At 39.7% G+C, this 19,024-nt stretch overlaps 2 protein-coding genes across 3 annotated transcripts in view; one reads left to right on the plus strand and one right to left on the minus strand.

Annotated features, from left to right (window-relative positions):
- LOC133517733 (WD repeat-containing protein 35-like) overlaps window positions 1–13,842 on the plus strand; it is a 36,491-nt gene extending 22,649 nt beyond the window's left edge. For both annotated transcript variants that reach the window (XM_061851115.1, XM_061851116.1), the window contains exons 12-22: window positions 1,583–1,808; window positions 2,105–2,274; window positions 2,995–3,210; window positions 4,472–4,615; window positions 5,382–5,505; window positions 5,796–5,921; window positions 5,995–6,088; window positions 8,300–8,475; window positions 9,748–9,834; window positions 12,177–12,286; window positions 13,647–13,842. In XM_061851115.1, coding sequence (XP_061707099.1) covers window positions 1,583–1,808; window positions 2,105–2,274; window positions 2,995–3,210; window positions 4,472–4,615; window positions 5,382–5,505; window positions 5,796–5,921; window positions 5,995–6,088; window positions 8,300–8,475; window positions 9,748–9,834; window positions 12,177–12,286; window positions 13,647–13,815 — 1,642 coding nt within the window. In that variant the 3' untranslated portion in view covers window positions 13,816–13,842. The remainder of the gene's footprint in view (window positions 1–1,582; window positions 1,809–2,104; window positions 2,275–2,994; window positions 3,211–4,471; window positions 4,616–5,381; window positions 5,506–5,795; window positions 5,922–5,994; window positions 6,089–8,299; window positions 8,476–9,747; window positions 9,835–12,176; window positions 12,287–13,646) is intronic.
- A 1,239-nt stretch (window positions 13,843–15,081) lies between these two features.
- Window positions 15,082–18,699, minus strand: LOC133517756 (thioredoxin reductase-like selenoprotein T homolog CG3887). Its single transcript, XM_061851153.1, has 3 exons — window positions 18,392–18,699; window positions 17,740–17,869; window positions 15,082–16,294 (listed from the first exon to the last, which is right to left on the minus strand). Exons 1-3 carry the CDS (start codon window positions 18,550–18,552, stop codon window positions 15,977–15,979), a joined length of 609 nt encoding a protein of 202 aa, XP_061707137.1. The 5' UTR covers window positions 18,553–18,699; the 3' UTR covers window positions 15,082–15,976.
- Window positions 18,700–19,024: the final 325 nt, after the last annotated feature.

The following is a 19,024-nucleotide window of genomic DNA, read 5'->3' on the forward strand; positions in this document are numbered from 1 at the left end:
GAGACCATGGGGACAACGCCGTCATTGAAACGTCTGGTCAGAGGTAATTTTAAAACTTACCCTATTAAGCCCCGTTTTCGTAAACAATAATTTGCTATTTTTTTTTATGCTACGTCGGTGCAAACAAGCATCCGGCCCGCCTAATGGTAAGCAGTCTCCGTAGTCTATGTACGCCTGCAACTCCAGAGGAGTTACATGCGCGTTGCCGACCCTAAACCCGCCCCCCCTCGTTGAGCTCTGGCAACCTTACTCACCAGCAGGAACACAACACTATGAGTAGGGTCTAGTGTTATTTGGCTGCTGTTTTCTGTAAGGAGGAGGTACTTCCCCAGTTGGGCTCTGCTCTAGATCTGGTATGACATCCACTGGCTGTGCCCTACCACACAAAGCGAGATGACATTCGCAATGCCCATACCTCTCTTTTGGACGTAGTACCCGGGTCCAATTCCGGGTCCGGGTATTTAAGACATTTGTGGCCCTTGGTACTTGTTCTGACAAGAACCAATGGTCAATGGCTAAGCCCCTTCTGAAGCTCGGCCTTTGCCCTCATGAATGAGCTTCGCAGGAAAGCTCTAGAGGTTGCAAAACCCTGTGCGGAGCACGGCCTATGTCTTACGTCTTCGCTTACACTTGGACCATGGTTGGCTTGGCCTCCGGACTTATGCGAAGCACGGTCTTCGAATTTGCTTACACTTGACCTTACCTACCTACTCTTGGCACATTACTGCTGCAGTACTGTCAATTTCCGTGATAAAATAATGTGACGAATTGAAAATTCTATTCTCAGAAGTAATGCGGCAATAAACGTCACTCAATTTACCAAGAAAATTCAATGTAATCTTGATGAGGGGGCACCATGGTCTAGAAATGCTTAGGGCACCAAAATGTCTTAATCCGGCACTGAGCAGAGGATATGCCTAACCATTTAGTATTTGCCATTAGGATTTGCCTAACCATTTAGTATGAACTAATGAAGGATAATTTCGATGAAATTTAATTTTATGCCATAACTCACGGTCGTGGTCATGTGTGGCTTGTGTGCCTTGATCACACGTACCGAGTAAACGGGCGAGACAGTGCTCTCGGCCGAGTACTCGTTGCGTATAAACATAGCGCCGAGTGCTCGGCCGAGCACTCGGGCGAACGAAGCGGTGAGTCAGTAGTTCGGTGGACGTTCTATCTGCTAGGCCGAGTGCCCACCCTCCCGCTTCCCCGCACTGTCTCGCTCGCTCGCTCGGCAGGTCTGAACGCGCACTCACTCGCCACTCGGTCGTCACATGGGCACATCGCCGCGCGCGTCATATAACTGACTGTCCTAATTTCAAAACATGTGTGAACAGTTACTCGCTTACATCACTGTCTCGGCCGAGAAACATTTTACTGTTTCCCCGTTTACTCGGTACGTGTGATCAAGGCATAAGGATGACAAAAACTTGCTAATCAATAAACGACCTTGAAGTTTTAAATTTATCATTTCATTTCGATTATTTCTGTTGACCTGATATCGTATCAGTGGGAAAGTAAAGGTTAAAGCTCCCATCTGACAAGTTTGACTTTATTTTGGAACGTTCTCAATTTTCAGCAAATTCTACGTAATAGACCAACCCGGTTCATTATACCTCCTCGACACCGACATGGCCAATAACATCAGCGTAGGACAGGCGCTACGCAAAGACGTGTGGAGCGCCCTGTGGGCGAGTGACAACCCACAGATGCTAGCCGTGGCTGAAAAGGCGCGCCTGTATGTCATGCGCGACACGGAGCTCGAAGAGCCGCTCGCGATGCAGGGCTATTTGTGCACATTCAAGGTAACCATATAGGTATAGCACGTGTGGGGCAGCGACAACCCACAAACGCTGGCTACGGCTATAAGGCTTGCAAGGCTATCTGTGCACATTCAAGGTAAATGTAGGTGTAGGACGTGTGGGCCGGTGATAGCTTTTAGACTACGTAAACGTACATATATACGTTTCCTCCGAGATTACCAAGCAAAATATTGGTCATGTAAATAATATTATAGTACTTGATTTCCAAACTATTGTGATATGTCAAAATTAAATGCCTCCAATTTTATTTAATATACGTGCCTAATTCAACTTTTCAGGAGCTGGAGATCACAACAGCGCTACTTGACGGTATTACAGATAAGTGCACACCGCAACACATCGTGCGAGTGGAAGTCAAGTCCCTGAGAGACACTCGGCAGCTCATCGAGAAGGTCGGCTTGAAGGAGGCCGAGAACTTCATTAAGGATAACCCACACCCGCAGTTATGGTATGTTTACACTAATGTATTTGCTTACAAAATATGTACTTTTTGTTTGAACTGAATTGCGTTGGCGTCAGTAACAGTAACCCTGGGCGGCGGCAATATGGGTTAAATAAGTGGCTCCAGCGTAGGCTTCTCCTGTCTAGTTTTTTTAAATGGGATTTGGCTTAAAGGGATACTTGCTAGGATTGACAGGAAACGGCACTGGCGCTATGTATAAAAAGCTTGGGCCGGCACATAACCCATTTGAGAAAATTACAAAAGATACTGTACAATATGACTGTCATCGCTACCATATATCTATATTTGCTGTATAAGGTCATTCTTGTATAGTATTTGGTAATTGAGCTGTGGATATAGAGATTTATAATTTTTATGTGTAACATGCTGGTAATATACCATACATTCCATTATCTGTCACTGTCGAGTAAATCGGGCCCCTTAACCAACAACTAATGCGTCGAGTAGAGAAAAATCTTTTTTTCTCTACATTATTATAATATCTGAAAAATAAATCAACGACGATGTTTTTGCATTTTGCGCGCCACATTAAAAAGAAAGAAAATAAATTTATTTAACGCCACAACACATAACCACAGACCTAACGGGGTACGGTTTATAATGAACATTCATACCTTCCAATAAGGTTTACTATAGCGTGCTCTACTATACTCAACTATAAAATCTTAATGCGATACCAAATAAAAGTTTATTATTTTCCTTCAGGTTACTATTAGCTGAAGCAGCTTTAAAAAACTTAGAAACGGAGTCAGCTTTGGAGACGGCGGAGGCGGCCTTCGTACGGCGTAACGACTACGCGGGAATTAGATTCGTCTCACGACTGAACGCGCTGCATTCGAACGCGCTGAAGAAGGCAGAAATACTCGCTTACTTTAAAGACTTTGATGCAGCTGAAAAGATATACCACGATGAAGATAGAAGGTAAGTACCACCTCTCCAATGTTTCGTTTAATAGCTTTACTAGAGGGCAAGGCACCGAAATTTCTGTCTTTGCACATACAGAATGTAACAAAAAGAGTGGAGGTCCGTTTGAGAGCGTATTTGGTATTGTGTTCTGATTAGGAAAAAGTAGAAAAAACATTTTTGGCTTTTGTATAGAAGCTTCGCCGACTTGGACGACATGCCCCATAGAAAAACATTTTTTTTCGCTGCAAAAATCTTTTTTCTTCTTTTTCTAATCAAAACACGATACCGAATATGCCCTTAAATGGATCCCCACTATTGTTGTTACATCCTCTATGTGCAAAGACATATAAATTTCGTTGCCCTGCCAATGCCCTTTAGTAAAGCTATTAAACTAAAAAACATTCTAGAGGTGGTACTTAACGTAAAGTAAATGAATTTTCTGCGGTATGACGTATAGTTATTAACAGTACCTGGGCGACCGAGCTTTGCTCGGTTATAACTATTTATTGTAATTGTATAGGTGATAATCTTAACTACATTTTTTTACTAAATTAAACTTGTATAAAACAATAAAAATTAATAAAAACATATATAAACTTGAACATATATATATATATATATATAAAACAAAAGTTTTTCACCAGGCGAGATTCGAAATTCGAACCCGTAACACTCGTTTCCAGCCGTCCGCGTCTTAACCCGCTGGACCAGACAGACAGTGGCCGGTAACCATATTCTGCGTCGAAAGAAAAACACTTGAAAACTCGACAACACGCGTTTTCCCAAACATAAGACTAATCTAGATCGATTGTATGCCCCCAAAAACCCCCATATACCAAATTTCAGCGAAATCGTTAGAGCCGTTTCCGAGATCACAGAAATATATATATATATATATATACACAAGAATTGCTCCTTTAAAGGTATAAGATATATAGTCATAGTCACTAACTTTAATGTGTGACCCACTTCGTATAGTAAATTAAAGTTACTTAGAATTACTATGTTATTGATAGGCTATGTTGACATTGAAAAATTAACAATTGCTCGTGTTAGGAGCTCGTAATGATGCTGCTTCATCGAAATTGTATGTTATTCAAACATGTATTACATGTGATGGTTATAGAATCTACCACCAACAATACTTTATCAACTTAGATCTAAGATTTAACTCGGACTATAGGTAGGTATATATTTTTTAAGAAAATACTGAGCAGAAAAGTAGAAAATTGGCTTCAAATCAAATAACTAGTCTATCATATTTAATTTCCCCCAGAGACTTGGCCATAGCACTCCGAAAGCGCCTCGGCCACTGGTTCCGCGTGGTCGAGTTGCTCAAGCAATCCGCGAGCACCACGGACGCGCAAGTCAAGCAGGCCTACAGCAACATCGGCGACTACTATATAGACCGACAGAATTGGTAAAACACGAGTTCAAATCATATTCATCAATATTATATTTATAGTATGTATGTGTGTGTTATATTTATAATATGTTTGTATTTATATGATATATATGTAGTTTATAAGTATATTAGTTTGCTTTTCTTTTTAATTCATTGACTTTTTTCTCTCTCTCTGCACCAATTGTAAGTGTCTCTGTTGGGCCCTATAGTTGACTGGTAGAGAATGCTATTTGGAAATAAGTCCGCCATTTGTACATTGTTGTATATATTTTGTGCAATAAAGTTTAATAAAATAAATTGGTCAGTAGTTCCGGCTGACTCTTCATTTTATTGTTGAAGAGTTGTAATGTCTAGAAATATCGTGCTTTGAATTTGAAATTATGTTGTAACTCTGGTATAATTTGTATATGAAAACCGTCGAGGGCGTCGAGACCGAGCCACAGCAAGAGCTCAAGTGAGACGAACTTGTGGACTCGCACTGTAATCTGTTAATAACTCATTGAAATCTTTGGGCACTGTGGATGACTTCCTGAAAGGAAACTGTCACTAAAAACTGACCTTATCGCTTTATTTGTACCTACAGTCGACGTCAAAGGCATATTTACACTTTTGCACCTTACTCCTTTCTAATAAGGCGAAAAATGTAAGCGTATCTTTGAGGTAAACTGTGCCTATATTTTTACTTACACTGTAATAGATGAAAATATTGTTGTCAGTCAGGGATATTAACTATCTCAAAACTCTAAACCTTAAATTACTTTCTCTAAATGATTACCAACAGGACCGGAGCTCTCGAGTATTACACGATGTCCAATAACACGGAAGGGTTGAAGAAATGTTACATGGCGCTCGAGGACAACGAAGCCCTGTCGAAGCTGTTCACTGGCTTGCCTAGGCAACCTAAGGTTTGGAACAAGTTTTGGTTTTTTTCAGTTCATTTTACAGATACAGCTATCTACACATCGAGACGATTTCGTAGAACCCGTCTAATATCTCAGTTATAACAGGGGTTAAACTCCATAGGAAGCGTGCGTGAACTGTACTGCACAGCACACTTTCATGTACGGTGTCGGAATATCCAGTAGTATGATACCACATAAGTTCAATTATCAATAATCAAAGTATGTATTGGTTTTTAGGGTACATATTAGTTTCATCCGAGATATTTTAAATACGTTAACTGTTTTTTTTTCAGGATGCACCCATGAAAACGAACATGGACGAGATGGGTGACATCATCAATGAAACACCTTCCATTCAAGGAATTATGCAGCTAAAGGAGACAGGTCGCATGTTACAAGCTGCGGCCATGGCATTTCAGGTACTTTACCATTACCGCCAACTTGTAAAATAATAAGGACGTTTTTCTTCAACAATTTTTATTTATGTTTTAGCTTGCTAACATTGAGGCATCAAAATGCGTGTCTCCATCCCGCATAAAGAAATTATACATCCTAGCAGGACACCTGTACACTCAGAACTCTGTGGGTAAGTAAATAATAACTACAAAGTGTGATGAATGTGGGTACAAACAACAACACAGCTAGCTATACACTTCAGAAATGGGAAATATTGCATGAAAGAGAGTCACACTTGAATGCGTATGTATGTGTGTGTTCTACGCTATAGGTAAGTTATGCGGGCTATTATTCAAAAGAGTTTTGAAACAGTATTTTTTCTTTTGTGTTTGATATAATGTCATTATTGACATTAAATGCCATATATTGAATTTATGGATTTATTTCCGATTGATATTGCGATTCGATTAATTCACGTTTACGCACAGGACAATAGTTCCATACACAGCTCCCAATTGTTGCAGGAATGGCTAGCAGGTCAACCTGACGTTGAGCTGATTCGGTGGCCGGCTAAAAGGATTGAGAACGTTTGGGGTCAAATGGTTCTCAATTGGGATCCAAGCGACGTCCGAAACAAAGAAAATTTGAGTCAAGTGGTATTTCACACTTGGGAACTTTTAAGAGGAAGTGACATGTGTTGGAATATGGTGGCGAATATGCATTCCAGGATTAATTTAGTCCTAGACAATGGAGGAGGGCACATCCCGTATTAATTTTAAATAGTAATAAATAAGCGAGATAAAATTGAAGTTTGTTTTTTTTTTCACCTTTTCTGCATTTTATTGTCAATCATAGTTTTATAGACATTGCATTTTTGAACTAAAATGCAGTGACAAACTAAATTATAAATATATGAATAAAGATAACAGAGTAAAAATATTAAACACCTATAGAATCATCAATTAATCAAAAATAATATAGTTTTTTTTTTAATTTATCCTGTCCACATCAAGCGAAAGTTAAAATATATTTTACAGTACATATGGGGCTACTTTATAGCACTAGTGCGAGAAGTAGCATATTACGTTAATGTGTCGAACATTTAAAGGGCCATATGTACTGTAAAACGTTGTACGATACATGTGCGAATAGGTAATTCGCAACTCGTGTCGATTTAAAACACTCCCTTCGGTCGTGTTTTAATTTATCGCCACTCGTTTCGAATTTCCTATTTTTTCGCACTTGTATCGTAATGTACTATTTGACAAAGTCACGTGTCTTGTTGCAATAAATCCTATACCTTCTCAGAGTATAATAGAGATGCTCAAACAACTATAGTGACAAAGGCACGTCACACATACGCAAATGTTATTTAATTTGAAGTTGACATAATACACATACATTTATCTCTTTCATTTTCTCTCTGCTCTGTCTTTAATGGTCAGTTAGGTGTGTTGTTGTTTGTACTTAGCCAAATATATTACCTAATATATAAGTGGGTAGCACTAGATTTCTTTGTCTCGATTAAATACTGTAACGAACGGACGTGTGTTATTTCTGCAACCCTTAGTCGGACGCCACCCCCTTCATCCCTATTTCTCACAAAGTATTGACAATGGTCCAATTACTGAAATAGATCTTGCTAGATCTATCTAGTAGTTGCACTCAACCGGTCTTCAATGGCAATCATCGTTAAAAGGACTATGCGTCATAAAGGTCTAAAAACCAACAGAGTTGAGAATAAGGTGATTAGATAGGTATTTCTATGTACTTCATTTCGTTCTATAGGCATTAGGCACCAAGCGGAATTGCATTGCAGAACTGAGATATTTGTATTTTAGTCAAAATGTCATCATTCTTATTAACTAGGCAATAGAGTCCAAGTAAGTAAATTAACTGCTGCAGGGTAGATATTCGCGCATCGATGCTAGGGCGGCAAACCATTCGCCGCGCTGACCCTGTGGTGGACTAATAGAGTTCATCATTCGCCGCGCTGACCCATTAGTCCACCACTATCTCTATTTACCTACTCATTTCGTTCTATAGGCACATAGCGGAATTCCATTGCAGAACTAAGATATTTGTATTTTAATCAAAATGTCATCACCCTTATTAACTAGGCAATAGAGTCCAAGTAAGTAAATTAATTGCTACCCTATGTTCGCGCACCGCTGCGAGCGCGGCAAACCATTCGCCGCGCTGACCGTGTGGTGGACTACCTATCTAATGACCTAACTCTCATATCTGTTGGGTTTTGTACAAAGTTGCCCATGGTCCCATGCTTGTATGATAAGTAACTTATCAGAAGTTTCACATTTGGTGGTAAATACGTTAATTGAACAAGATTTCCATCCGTGTAAAGTCAGTACTACGTACTAAATAGTGGTTTACGTTAAATCAGACGGAGCAAAGGGGCGGGAAGCCTTGCGAAGCTTCCGCCTGGGCGCCGCGCAGCACTGGCTGGAGATGGCGGCGGAGCGCGCGCTGGCCCGCCCGCCGCGCGCCGACGCCGCCGTGCGCGCGGCCGCCCGCCTGCACGCCGTCGTCGACGACTTGCATCCCGAGCAGCACCTACAGGTAGGATGGCGGCCCATTTAGACGCGCTGTAACGCTGGTTCCAAATCGCAGCGGAGCGCGCTTTGGCCCGGCCTCCATGCTCCGACACCGCATTTACACACCTTCGTAGATGACTTGCATCCCGCGCAGCACCTACAGATAAACAAGTATGATGGAGGGCGATTTAGACGCGCTGTAACGCTGGTTCCAAATGGCAGCGGAGCGCGCTTTGGCCCGGCCTCCATGTTCCGACACCGCATTTACACACCTTCGTAGATGACTTGCATCCCGCGCAGCACCTACAGATAAACAAGTATGATGGAGGGCGATTTAGACGCGGTGTAACGCTGGTTCCAAATGGCAGCGGAGCGCACTTTGGCCCGGCCTCCATGCTCCGACACCGCATTTACACACCTTCGTAGATGACTTGCATCCCGCGCAGCACCTATAGATGAACAAGTATGTTGGAGGGCGATTTAGACGCGGTGTAACGCTGGTTTCAAACGGCAGCGAAGCGTGCTTTAGCGCGGCCTCCGTGCTCCGACGCCGCATTTCCACGCCGTCGTCGATCACTTGCATTACCTATAGATAAATGTCAGGTCAAAAGACACGCACGATGCTGCTGCCCGGGCGCGACGCACCCCTAGTTTGAGATGGCATTAAAGCGCGCTATAGCACAAGGTCCTGACTTGATTAGGAATGCTCAGGGACAGAAAAAGGAGCTTTGCTAAGAACGAGGCATTCTAAATAATCAGAACACAACTTTATTATTAGGTTTATTGTTACTTCAGCGTGTAATATTGACCACCTCAAGCGGTTACTTATCTAATTCTGCTAATTGTAGGTACGAAGGTACCTTTGTATTGTCTTCATTCAATACTAGGAACTGGCAAACCTAATTAGTCAATGAAATTATACATAAGAGATATATTAGTATAACGTCAAGTCAATAAAAGGGCAAGGAGCACGAAGTCATATGACGCGTTCGCACGACTCGTACAAGTAGAACCAACTGACCTCAGCGAAATGACACGCACATCGCACAGGTTTCACCACATTTACTTGTTTGAAGTTGCACATTAATAATTTTAGTCTATAATAATAAATTAATAACAATTGGATAAGTTACAGTCGGATAAATAAACCAACTACTTGAATGTAGGTATACATTTATTTGCAGATTCTAGGTATGCTAAATGGTAAGTACCTACTGTACCTAGGTACATAGTTAACGAATTAATTTACAAGGACGTAATTTATATATGCTGATGTGCTCTGATTTTCTGTCTTCAGGTATGGTGCACAATAGCATCGATAGCAGTCGAAGCGAGAGCGTTTGAATTATGTTCGAAGGCATTCATTAAACTCGAAGCAATCGATGTGAGTATACTGTATAAGTCTTTCGTTCTGAACTCAGCTCGTCAAAAGAATCTATTCAATATTGTTTTTCAAACGACGAACAGGTCTTGTAATGAGATACGGTCTATGAGGTGAGGAATGTAAACGCTCGAGGTAGATTTCTGAAAATATTTAATTCTATTTTTTATTCAAACTAACAACATAAATATCGTCTATCGTTGTTGCTTGCCACCTTCAGAATGAATCGCCTGCAGATCTTTATTCCTTCAGCAGGGCGATAGTTCTGAATTCAAATAATCGTTGCCAGTTATCTACCACGAGACTGAAGGTTTCCAACCATCACAGTACCATATAATTTTTAAGAAAAAAAACCGACTTCATTGAGGGAGACCGGTGAAAGAACGATTATTGTTGATTTTAGATTTCATATAATGAAATTAAAAAGACAGCGTTCTACGCCTAATTATGTAGAAAAGGAAGTAAGATGTTTTTTTTGCCACTGCACCCACCTTGACACATTTCAGATTTACCATATGGTTTACTGGTAAGATACCCGCAATAGGGTATTTGACTGTATTTAAGATAAATTATTTCACACCATGCATGAAATAAAACACCAGATAATTATTAAAAAAACTAAATAGGATATAAATATAAAAATGTGCCTTGAAAACCTAACTGTTGGACAAAGAGAACAAATGGCCAAACGTGAACTATACATCATCGAAGAGTTCCGTTCTGTTCATCATCAGCAGTTCCACTTTATCAAATGTCACTTCTACAAATGTAAATACTTGATTTGTTAATGAAAATACTAAGATCACTATATATATGCCTTGAACATTTGAGGAGTTCCCTCGAGTCCTCATGGACCCCATCGTCAGAACTCGAACTTAAAAAAAAATTGTCTTGAATTTTCAAGTTAGATTTCTAATTTCAATATTGTTTAACAAACACGGCGAAGAGGACAAATCGCCAAACGTGTACTATGCGTCGTTGAAGAGTACCATTCTGATCATCATCAGCAGTTCCACTTCATCAAATGTCACTTTTTTAAATGTAAATGCTTGATTTGTTAAAGAAAATACAAAAATCACTATATGCATGCCTTTCATATTTGAAGAGTTCACTCGATTCCTCATGGACCTCATCGTCAGATCTCGAACTTGACAAAAGTTTATCTTGAAAATCTAATTTACTTAACAAACACAGCGAAGAGGAGAAATCGCTAAACGTGTACTATGCGTCGTTGAAGAGTTCCATTCTGATCATCATCAGCAGTTCCACTTCATCAAATGTCACTTATTTAAATGTAAATGCTTAATTTGTCAAAGAAAATACAAAGCTCACCATATGAATGCCTTTCATATTTGAAGAGTTCCCTCGATTCCTCATGGACCCCATCGTCAGAACTCGGAACTTGACAAAAATTTGTTTTGAAAATTTAATTTACTTAACAAACACAGTGAAGAGGAGAAATCGCCAAATGTGCTTTTTTGTTCAGTCCACACTTTTCCCTTCTCACACTGTTCCTAATTCTATCTTGTAATTTTACACCACATACACTTCTCAACGCTCTCATTTCCACTGCATTCACTTGACTCTGATGTTTCTTCTGCCATACCCAACTTTCGCTACCATGCATAAGTGTAGGCACCAACACCCCTCTATGCACAGCCAACCGTGCTTTTTGCGACACCTTCTGGCTGCTCATAAAAGCGTTGAGTGCCCCATTCACACGATTTCCAGCATTCACTCTCCTTTCAATGTCTTCATCATGTTTACCGTACCTAGTGAACAAGGTTCCCAGATACACAAACTCTTTCACTTGTTCAACTCTTTCTTGACCAATCAAAACTTCACAGTTTGTCGTACTTTCTCCCTTTTCAAATACCATTACTTTCGTCTTGCTCACATTTATTTTCATTCCTTTCCTTTCAAAAGATCTATACAATGTACAATGTTTATCAAATATCAATTCTATGGTTTTCAATGAACAATCAGATGTAGCGGGTGATCGACAGCGACACGCGTTCAAAGGGCGCGTGGCACTCCAGATAGATGCTACTGCTGCTGGATAGTACAAACACCTTTTGCGGTTTTAAATACAATATTAAATAGATTCTTTTGACGAGCTAAGTTCAAAAAGTAAAGACTTTACTATATCATTGTTTTCAATTCTCTCTCTTTTCTTTGTTCCTGTATCTGTCTGTAATAATCTAATCGTAAACGAATCAATTTAATTAATCTACTTGATATATAACTACTTTTTACTTTATTTCTCTGAAAGTCTACCATGAAAAAAGAATAGTGCACTAGCTTAAATAGTAAACTTTTAATAAATCAATCATTGTTTTTTACAGCCCGACAACTTCGAAAAGTTGGCAATTGAAATTTTTACGAGATGTAAACCTAAGGATGTAAAAGGAAATAAAATCGACTGCCCAAATTGTAACGCCGCCATACCCGAATGGTAAGTCATCAATATAATAACCGTGGTTTTAGTTTTCTTATCGTTGTGACATGCGTAAAAATAAAAAACTTGTTGTTAGTGCAAATAACTGCTAGCACGAATGACCGTGTGACTCGTACGGCACGCACTGCATATTACGCCATTGAGGTATAGTACTAGAGTCTGCATCTCAAACAAAATGATTCCGCACCTCACTTCATTGCGTTCAGAAGGCCTACCGCAAATCACGTTCGACGTGTTTCCTATCTGTCGCACTTGTAAATTCGTACATAAGTGCCAGGAAGGCAACACGTCGAACGTGGTTCGCGGTAGGCCTTCAGTACGACTCTGACTACTGACGAGATGCCACTTGAGATGAAACTTTAAAAAATAATAAAAATTACAAATGCCTTTATGCCTTAGGAAAATGTATTATAATAATATCTAGAAACGTAATAAAAGCGCGATAATAACAATCCACTGCGAAAAAGCTCTTGTTTTAAGCTCATTTAGATTATTTTGAAATGCCACTTTAAATACTCGCGGTGGTACGCCATTTTCTTTGGCGCATAGACTACCTTTCGCAGATGTAACACTGAGGTACTGATGATAATCTTTTTTTTTTACTACGTCTCCGTAGCCTATGTACGCCTGCAACTCCATAGGAGTTACATGCGCGTTGTCGACCCTAACACTCCTCCCTCCCTCGTTGAGCTTTGGCAACCTTACTCACCGGCAGGAACACAATACTATGAGTAGGGTCTAGTGTTATTTGGCTGCGGTTTTCTGTAAGGTGGAGGTATTTCCCCAGTTGGGCTCTGCTCTAGATCTGGAATGACATCCGCTGTGCTGTGCCCTACCACACAAAGCAAGATGACATTCACAATGCCCATACCTCTCTTGTGGACGTAGATTAAGGACGTACCCGGGTCCGAATCTACCTTATTGTTTGCAGAATATATACATAAGAATGATATATTAATTGTTATCTTGTAATTTATTGAAGTGTTTTTATTATATTTAAAGAATATATTATGTTACAAGCGTGATTTGATCACAATTGCTACCAGTACGAGAGTCAAATAGAAAGGGTTTTATGAATATTTTTATAAATCTTAATATAACCAGTGTCACATAAGTAAAAAATATCATTACACTTTAACGGAAATAAATACATTTTATCTAGATGCTTTACAGTCCCGCGTATTTAGGCAGAAAATGAACCGTTGTCATAACAGTTTCGCCTTTGGATAGCTATTATTCTTAAGCTTAGTGACAGACGTCAAACGCCGAAAATGGCGACACAAGTTGTTCTCGATAGCGTGTCTAGTATGTACTACATTAACCATCTTGTCATGTGTCATCACCTTGCTGTTTGCAGGAAAGCGGTGTGCCCCAGCTGTGACACCGTGTTCCCGGGCTGCGCGGTGTCGGGGCGAGCGCTGGCGGCGCCGCGCGCCGTGTGGGCGTGCGGCGCGTGCGGCGCGCGCGCGCAGCAGCACGAGCTCGTGCTGCGACACTCCTGCCCCATGTGCCACGCGCCGCTGTAAGCGGTGTGCCCCAGCTGTGACACCGTGTTCCCGGGCTGCGCGGTGTCGGGGCGAGCGTTGGCGGCGCCGCGCGCCGTGTGGGCGTGCGGCGCGCGCGCGCAGCAGCACGAGCTCGTGCTGCGACACTCCTGCCCCATGTGCCACGCGCCGCTGTAAGCGGTGTGCCCCAGCTGTGACACCGTGTTCCCGGGCTGCGCGGTGTCGGGGCGAGCGTTGGCGGCGCCGCGCGCCGTGTGGGCGTGCGGCGCGCGCGCGCAGCAGCACGAGCTCGTGCTGCGACACTCCTGCCCCATGTGCCGCGCGCCGCTTTAAGGCACATCCATTCAGATTGGGACATCGCTATCATTTGGCAAGAGTCGTTTGTCAGTGGAAGGCAGTGCTAGTATTATAACCCCAAAAAGTGGGATTAGTATGGGTTTTTATTCTAGACCATACACGCTGCCTGACTAATTGCTGGCGATTCACATTGGAGGCTATTAATAATAGCTTATTTTATTAAGAGAACACATTTATCCGCGAAGGAAAAATCTCCTCATTGCTACTCCCTTATCACCGCCGGTCGAACATCTGCATAAAACGATTAATTCAAATAATAAACTAGAACCTACCTACCTTTTTTTCATTTTAATGCTCAAGTAATATGTATTTATATATCTTTTTTATTTATATTTGTATATGATAATTATATTGCTTAGTTTTGTGTTTATTCTGTGCTAGACTTCTTTTATTGCATCTGGAACACCTACTGACATAACATTTTTTTTTTTTAATTCCGCTACCTAAAGGTTGTCTGGAAGAGATCGCTTTTTAGCGATAAGACCGCCTGTTGTTTACCTCTTCTTTATGTGTTGTATTATTTGTACTGTTTCTGTATTGAGGTGTGCAATAAAGTATATTTGTATTGTATTGTAATTTGGTTGAATACATACCTAGCTGTTTTTCAGTAATTACCGATTTTATTAATTACCTAGGCTGGTAAGGTATGTCTGTGTGCAGAGGTTTTATCACGCACACAATTAGCACGTAGGATTTAGCTGTTAATTTATGCCGTCCTTATTTTCTCGACAAGAGCTGAAGCTCTTAAACACATGTGATTGTTAATCCGTCCTTAGTATAGAATTAGGCAGATAGGTGCGAAGGATTAAAGTATTCAAATATATAGGTATCGAAGCTTTATTTGTTATTGGGGTTTGATTCCCTGAAATACTCGAGTTTTTAGTCTCCTAAAAACCGCAATTTGTCGAATAAAAAGTAAATGAAATAATATTTCCTTGTTTTAAATCACTTTATTGGTGGTTTAAAAAGATGTGTTTGACATTGTGTTATTGTTGGTACAGTAAGTAGTTGAATATGATGTGACTAGAAAATTACTGTTGTCTTCGTCTTGTAAATAACTGTTCTCTAAATGCAATGTTTTTAAATAATAAAGGTGTTTAAACTGTATGTGAATATGTGAAACGTTTTTTTAAATATAATTCCATAAAAAATAACAAATTTCCATTCCAATATCCATCCCTAAATAAAACATAATCCTTCGATTTCTCATTTGGCTTCAATTTGCAAACACCAAATATGGTTTTTCACGAATCTACATCACATTATTCTAGTACTTTAACAAAATTACTATAAATAATACCACATCTTTGTACAAAAATATAACCGGAAATGCAATAAAACAAAAATATATACCTAATTTTAGGTATCAAATAAACCCAATTGGATCGTTTTGAAAATACTTTTTGAGCAGTTATTTTCTTTTGAATACCCACATAGTGAAGCAAAACGACCTATCTAAAACTCAAACATACCTAAATGGTATGCCACATTGACAATACTTTTTAAGCTCCATACTACAGTATTAAGTAGAGCTGACGGTTTAGTGATAACCTATCTGCCTATTGTTCAGGTTTGCTCCGCAATCAGTGCAGGTGCTGCTTATTACGTCTGCATAAAAGTGTTTATTTTATTATCAAAAATTGTTTTATTGGCTGAATACTATGCAATAGGTAGGTCAGTTACACTAGCCTAAACATTCCACTAAATACTTTAGTATGGGTTGAAACAAGTTACATTAATTTGATCATAGTTCTGCAAGTAATAAACATAGGAAGAAGAAAATAAAAATAATAAGATGTCCTAATTACCATTGAAACCCTAAACCCTATTGCGCAAAGTTCTTTGGCATATCCATTTTAGAGAATTGTAATGTATTATCAATTATCTGAAACAATTCTGGTGGTTGAGGAATTCTTCCAGTTTCTAGCTTAGACCATAGTGGAATGTTATCTAGAGATATTTCAAATGCTCCGGATGAGACAAGTTGGCCTTCAAGCATGTTGGCAAGGAAGAACATCATCATGCAGGCATATAGCTTGTTCTCCAGGCACCAACTCCACCAGGCAGGCTGTGGCTTATTGAGCCATGCAAATATGTTCACTCCACTCAATATGCACATGATCAGCAACATTTTTGCAAAACCCTGAAACAAATAAACATTTGCAGCTTGTTATTATAACACAATGCCACTGACATTAGTAAGTTTTACTTAAACTAAGATACTACCATTACTAATGGTAGACAGTTATCAGTTATAGATCGTGTCATTGACAACGACGCGTGCCTAGACTAGTATTGTCATTTTATTAAAGGTTAAATTTGACAAATCTGCACGTCATCGTGGATGACACGAAATATAGAATGTTGCATCCGTATTCATTTCTATTGTTGAATGTACATGATGGATACAGTTATCTGCCCATTTGTAAACCTTGCTGCAACAACACAAGGTCTATGAGTGGTCCGTTAAGAGAGTAACAGTAACCGCAAACAATACTTAGTAGTTGTAACTGTAGTTAACTACAGTGTAAACAAGTGTGTAATCCTATGGCAGGTGATTGCAACACTGGTTTCTTTAAATAATAAATGCCTTAATTTATAAACTGATTAAAGAGTCTTTTGTAAAACTAATAATTTATTTAGTAATTACATGTCTATCACTAGAGTCAATAAATAAATAGAGATAAGAAGGAAATTGTGTGTCCACAGTAAGTTATGTTCACTATACCTATATATATATATATGTAGAAGATAAGAATAATGATAAGATGCCTCTACTCTCTTCATGCAAGGTTTCAAAGAGACTTTAATGGTTATATTATAGATAGCATGTATACTCTAAATAAAAGTAACAAAATTGTTTCCTAACACTAATTAAGAATTAAATTATAAATTTATTAAAGAAACGGAAATAACAAAATTAATAAATAAGATTAAACTTAAAATAACATTGATCTAAAAAAATAAATAAAACTAATCTTAAAATAAACTACTGAAATCTATCCCCCTGCAGCATGATGCCGTAGATGCTGTATTGCAATACTAATTCTTTGTGCGAGGAAGCTGCCAGCTCTATGATCACCCGAGGCGTCTGATATACTTTTTGATAATGCCTTAAATAGAGTCTGTGCGGGCCCTTGTAGTTGTGCAGTGAGGATGATATGGGGCTAGTCCCATTATTGTTAGTATTATTTAATAAGCAGGCAGGCAGTTATGACAACTGATATGACCTGTATTCGTTAATCATAAATATAGATATCATGAACAAGCACTAGATATAATATGATTGTCTAATTTATTTTTAAACTGGTTCACGTTTTGTGTTGAAACCACGTCTTCTGGGATTTTTTCCACAGAATTTGTGACATTCTGTCCGACACTTAATTAAAACTTAAATCATAACCTATAATTTAATTACTCCCTTAACCTAATAGTTTCCTCATAGGTGGATCCATGTTCCAGCATATGAGCACTATTTTTGGGTATTTGGGTCCATTGATGTGGTCATGTTGCACATAATGTAAAACATAATTCATTCCTTAATTAACAAAGAAAAACTAAGATTAATTATGAATTGGCATTGCTTACTATCATCCTTGAGAGGTACATGTTCATGCCAGGAGGGTCATAGTTGGCACCAATAACAGAGATGTCAGGATATTTTTGGGAAATTATTCCAGCATAGTCTTCAAACACTTTCCTGTACCCGCACGAATAGCTGCGAATAAAATTAAATATTTGCGTTATACACTTAATAATAACAGGAACTAGCTGTGGAAACCCTAAGTGGCGAGTTGGCTATATGTTTCTTTAAACATCTCCAGTGACAACTCTCTACCCTCTGCCCTTAAACCAGTGTTGCCTTTGAGCCATCCTAGATGTCACTTTTGTGGGGGCCCATCTTTTGGGGGCAAGTCACCATCTGCTGGAAATAAAATTGCATAGTTTTATTTGGTTTTTATAGCCCAGTATATAGTCCACCCAATAGCCCAGTTAATTTTAGATTCCATCAACTTCCAATAGCCTACACCCTGGCGGATCTTGCCTCTGAGTGCACCCCATGACACGGGCAAGGGCAGCATCCGCTCGGCGTACCTCTTACATGTCATTAAAGTGTTAAAAGGGCCTCCCCGTGTCGGCTTCGTCTCCGCGCACGCCTCCCAAATGTCCGGAACACCATTGTTCCGTGACGGGTAGACAGGATCTAAAATCAGGGGAAAAGTTATCCAAGGATCCTCACCAGTAGTAGATGTTCATGATATGCCCAACTCCTCGGCCTATTTTTGAGGCACTCACTGCTTCATTTTCATTAGCTTCCACATAATTATTAGCTAGGAATAGCAAACAACTAAATATGGCAATCACACTAATAGAAACCCGAGAGTGGTTGAGTAAGGACATGTTGAAGTAGATACCAACAGCGAGTAAAATTTAAATTCACGATTATTCAGTATTTTATGTAAAATCACGAGCACTTATTCTGCTTCATCCAATCCCAGCCAAAGCATCAAAAATTCAACATTCGTCATTCCTTGACAGTGACTCAAGTGCCACAGGGTTGCCAGGATAAAAAAATAACAGCCAAGTGCGAGTTGTGAGATTACTTCTCCGATCCGCACACCACATGCTAATAGTGTTCGTCAGCGTCACATGCGCGGTGTATAAGCACGACGCGAATAATGCATGCTGAGGGCTACCGTACTATCTTCTTAGTAGCCTACGCCATATTATACTTACTTTACTCTTTGCCTACGCCTACAGCAAATATATATCTAAAATTTAGTTTCTACCTACGCACCCCTCAACATTCACGGAATGCTCAAGAAAGCGGTTCATGCCATTTGAATCAATAATTCTGATTATCCCTATTCAG

This window comes from Cydia pomonella, chromosome 5 (assembly GCF_033807575.1).
Source record: "Cydia pomonella isolate Wapato2018A chromosome 5, ilCydPomo1, whole genome shotgun sequence".
In the NCBI taxonomy this organism is placed as follows: Eukaryota; Metazoa; Arthropoda; class Insecta; order Lepidoptera; family Tortricidae; genus Cydia; species Cydia pomonella.

Bases quoted from the DNA above. Each gene is read 5' to 3' on its own strand.
- LOC133517756 (XM_061851153.1), bottom strand. From the start codon at position 18,552: ATGTCCTTACTCAACCACTCTCGGGTTTCTATTAGTGTGATTGCCATA. The intron at 17,870-18,391 runs GTGAGGATCCTT...TTTTATTCGCAG, and splicing joins ATCATGAACATCTACTACTG to CTATTCGTGCGGGTACAGGA. The intron at 16,295-17,739 runs GTAAGCAATGCC...TATTTGTTTCAG, and splicing joins TGTACCTCTCAAGGATGATA to GGTTTTGCAAAAATGTTGCT.